This window comes from Austrofundulus limnaeus, unplaced genomic scaffold, assembly GCF_001266775.1.
Source record: "Austrofundulus limnaeus strain Quisiro unplaced genomic scaffold, Austrofundulus_limnaeus-1.0 Scaffold187, whole genome shotgun sequence".
Classification (NCBI taxonomy): Eukaryota; Metazoa; Chordata; class Actinopteri; order Cyprinodontiformes; family Rivulidae; genus Austrofundulus; species Austrofundulus limnaeus.
The window spans coordinates 993,328-997,327 of record NW_013952589.1 but is presented as its reverse complement, the minus strand read 5'-3'; the positions used below and the strand labels follow the sequence as shown (position 1 = coordinate 997,327).

The following is a 4,000-nucleotide window of genomic DNA, read 5'->3' as shown; positions in this document are numbered from 1 at the left end:
GGCTGGGTGATTATTAACACATATTTCTGTGGTGTGACAACCTCAGAACACATTTATTTTTACTTTACACGGCCTTTAATTCATCTAACAGGCTATTTTTACTTTATTTGTTATGCTAGATTTGGCTTTCCCAGTTATTTGTCTTTTGTTGTTGCTATTTTTACCTTTTGCACATCTTTTCTCTTTATATTTCTTCTGTGAAAACCTTTCAGCATTAAGCATTCACGCTGCGTTTTTGCAGAAATGCAAATTCTCTAATAGTCATTTCCACAGATTTGAACTATTTATTTTTAAAGAAAATTAAAGGGCCACACAATGAACTTATACATAGTAACAACAAATAAATAACTAACCAAATGTAGATGGCCTTGTTTTGGGCTGTTTGTGCTGTTTTGTGCAAAGATGTTGAGGAAACTGACCCTCATGCTCATGAGATGAACATCTTTGCAGCGGCTTCATCACAACATGAGACGTTTACATTTCTTAAATAGGTTCATTTAGACAACAAATCCTGCAGTTTGGTAAAATGCATTTTTTTTATTATTTTATTTTTCCAGCTGTTCTGTCTGAATCAGTCACGCTGTGGGTTTGTGCTGCAGCCGTTCAGACATTTATCTCGTGAAAAGAATAGATTCAATTAAATACCAACAAATTCTGAGGCCGAGACCATCTGATCCCTACCATTCCCATTCCAAACCTAATCCAAAATGCTTTAACAAGCTCTGATGCTTCCCAAATGGGTTTTAATTACGTCTGTTTCCTTTTGTTATCATTGTAAACCCATGAAGGACAGGAAAAGCGTTTGCTGCGTATCAGAGACACAACTCTAAATATTGTGATAATCTTTTTGCCTTCTGTGCAGCAGTCGGATAAACTGARCTGGAAATTAGCAGCAGTTAGATTTTAAGAATAGTAACACTAAAGGGAGTTTTTACAGAGCACATGATTTAAATTAAGTTGACTAAAATGCACATATTTCTTGGTAAACTCCCACAGCTGTAAATTGCATTAATGTTAAACTCCATCCAACAGAGATGTGTTTTGTTTTTAACAAATCACCCAATAAAGAAGCTGCTTTTTTTCTTTTTTCAATCGTGACCAGTAAGGATATGAAAATAGGTCAGCAGCAGCGGCGYCTCGTAATGAGAAGTGTGAATTGCCCCGACAATCCCAAGGCAATCCTCAGCTCCCAAACAATTCCCTCTCATATTAACAACACATTCCAGACACCAACATGAGTCATGAGAGCTGAAACACTAGTTACTGTACACAGAACTTAATTAGGATTTATTYATACTCAAAATATAACTTTACAGTCTGCAATCAAGTTTATTTTTAGACATTTATTGGTATTTTTTTTACATATATTTGGACAAAAAGAGATGAAACTTAATTTAAAAGTTGCATTTCCTCAAGAAATTCAATATATAACTGTGACTTGTTCAGTTTCTTCATTACACAAACTTCTTTATAAAGTATTTTTTAAAAAATAAATCATTATTTAAAATTCTCATTGCATCAATCTGACTCGCCCTGTTTTAGATCACCATGACTGCATATCAAATATTGTCAAATTTCCATTTTGTGATGGAAACATTATTTGCATAAAGCTAGACAAAGCCAACCTCCTTTATTGTGGTTATGAATATAAATTACGTTTATAAACAAAGTGGCCCCAGGGCTGCAGCTTGCAGAAACCTGGAATTAGAATATACAGATGAATGTAAGAATTTATTCAATATTATCTGTTATATGGAAACTTAATAGTCCATTAAATAAAGAACCATGCAGTCTGGATGGCTGAAGTTAAACTGTTTGAATAATTTGCTTTATGCCAGAAAAATGGTGTTTTTTAAATCATTGATGACTTAATGAACCTGATGCTCGAGTAACAAAATCATCCTGACAGATGTGGATGACTGCTGCAAAATGTTGTGATGAGAGGAAGAGAGAATATTAACATGATGGCAGATAAGGACACTGTGTGTGTGTGTGTGTGTGTGTGTGTGTGTGTGTGTGTGTGTGTGTGTGTGTTTGTTTCAGAGTGAGATGCTGACATGTGTTCGTGGGAGTATGCTCACTCTCTGCCCTACTTTCTGACTGATGATGCTGCATAAAACGAGGAGGGGGAATATCCCATAATGCCACACTGCTTGTCCCCTGAGATGGATGGATGGATGGATGGATGGATGAGTATTAACAAAGATGGATGCTGGATTTAGTAATAAATAAACCTGCTTTTTGTCGCGGCCCTTGCACCAGCTCACGCACTTTTCAGATTTGAAACGCGTGTTATTTCGCAAATAATCAATTTCCGGTATAGTTTTTCCAAAATAAAACTTTTTAAAAATAGTTTCATTTCCTTTATGGATAGTAAAAATAAATGTGATTTAAAATAGTTGAAAATAAAAAAAATGTTTTTGATGTGCATTTATAAATGATTACTAAAATACAACATTAACATTATTCAACTTAGTACAATTGATATGCCATGATGACATGAGGATGCCTTTGTCATTGAATTGAATATACTTAATCAAAATTTAAGCTAAAATAGAATTTGTTTTCATAATGATATTTTGTTGCCACCTGGGATTATACACACAAGAAAATGCTTAAAGATTAGAAGAAAAAAAGTGACAGAAATAAAAAGTGTTGTTTTGATTTTAGCTTTTAGTTTTAGTCTGTGCTTCGTTTAAAGTTCAGCTTAAATTGTTACATGAATCCATTTCAGTATGTTCCATCTTAATTACATTGTAATCCAGTTAAAATCAATACATTTAATTTTGTYATAAAATAATTACAAGGAACAATTCCTGAGGAACTCACCTGTTTGGATGTATGTATTTATTTGTTTGTTTGTTGAATTTACTTACACTAAAACAGATTTTCCAAAATTAGCCATCTTTAAGGAAAAACATCCACCCAACCAAGAAAAATAACGATTCGGCGATTTTGCTGTAGTTTCAAATGATTATGTTTTATTGTGAAAGCACGACGTTCCACTTCCTGTTCTACGTACGCAGCTTGACGCAGGCAGCTAAGCTTGCAGCCAGTTGGTCCAGGCGCTCGTGAGAGCAGTTCTGCGCGTGCTGCTGAAGCTGGCTGCGGCATATAAAAGGCGTTCAGCGGTCACTGTCACGGCGCTCAGCAGTCAAGCGGTCTCAAACAGAARCGTTGCGGTTTTTTATTTTCAATTAAAAGCAAATATTTCCGCAAACATTTCAGTCCTCGTCTCACCTACACCACCGGCGTCTGTGTCCCGTCACAAGCCGGGGCAGGGAGGGGGGTCCAGCGCAGGGCAAGACAGCGAAGACCGACCAGCATGGACCCCCAAGCGACGGACCGCGCTAGTCCGGCTGAGGTGGGGGGATTCGGCGGTCGCCCGGCCTCTCTGGGAGCCGACGGGGGCGACTCGGAGTCCGGAGCGGGCTCGGAGGAGGCTTCCATGGGCTGCAGCGACACGTTCAGCAGCTTACCCGACATGGAGCAGGAGTCTCTGGAGGAGAAACTAAGGGGACTGGCGTTCAGAAAGCAGACCTCGTATCGGTGAGTGGACAGCGGGGAGGATGCGGCGGACAGGATGTCGGTCAGAGCAGGATGTGGTCCAGATTTATAAACGCGTGTCGCTCATTTCGCGAGRAATTTAAACAAAATGTCATTTGCAGGAAAGGACACAGACAGGGTTGCAAAAGCAAAACCCCTGACATAAAGGCTGTTGTCCCGGCTTGTTCAGACAAGCTGATAATAACTGCCACATATTATTATAAACCACACAGAGCAGGCTGATTTCAACCCCAATCACYGTGGGATCAAAACAGTTTTGCATACACACAAATGTGTGTGTCGTTCCCTGCCTGTGGCGGTGTGTATCCTTCTTTTGTAGGAGCATGTGAGGGGGGTGGGGTGCAGAAAAACAATATTGATTCGTGGGAAATCTATCTATCTATCTATCTATCTATCTATCTATCTATCTATCTATCTATCTATCTATCTATCT

General features: G+C 38.5%; 1 protein-coding gene across 1 annotated transcript in view; it reads left to right on the top strand.

Moving 5' to 3' along the window:
• Positions 1–2,906: 2,906 nt before the first annotated feature.
• Positions 2,907–4,000, top strand: part of dgki (diacylglycerol kinase, iota) — a gene marked incomplete at its 3' end in the record, with an annotated part of 69,131 nt that continues 68,037 nt past the window's right edge. Inside the window, 1 exon segment of the mRNA XM_014018247.1 lies at positions 2,907–3,549. Coding sequence (XP_013873701.1) covers positions 3,326–3,549 — 224 coding nt within the window.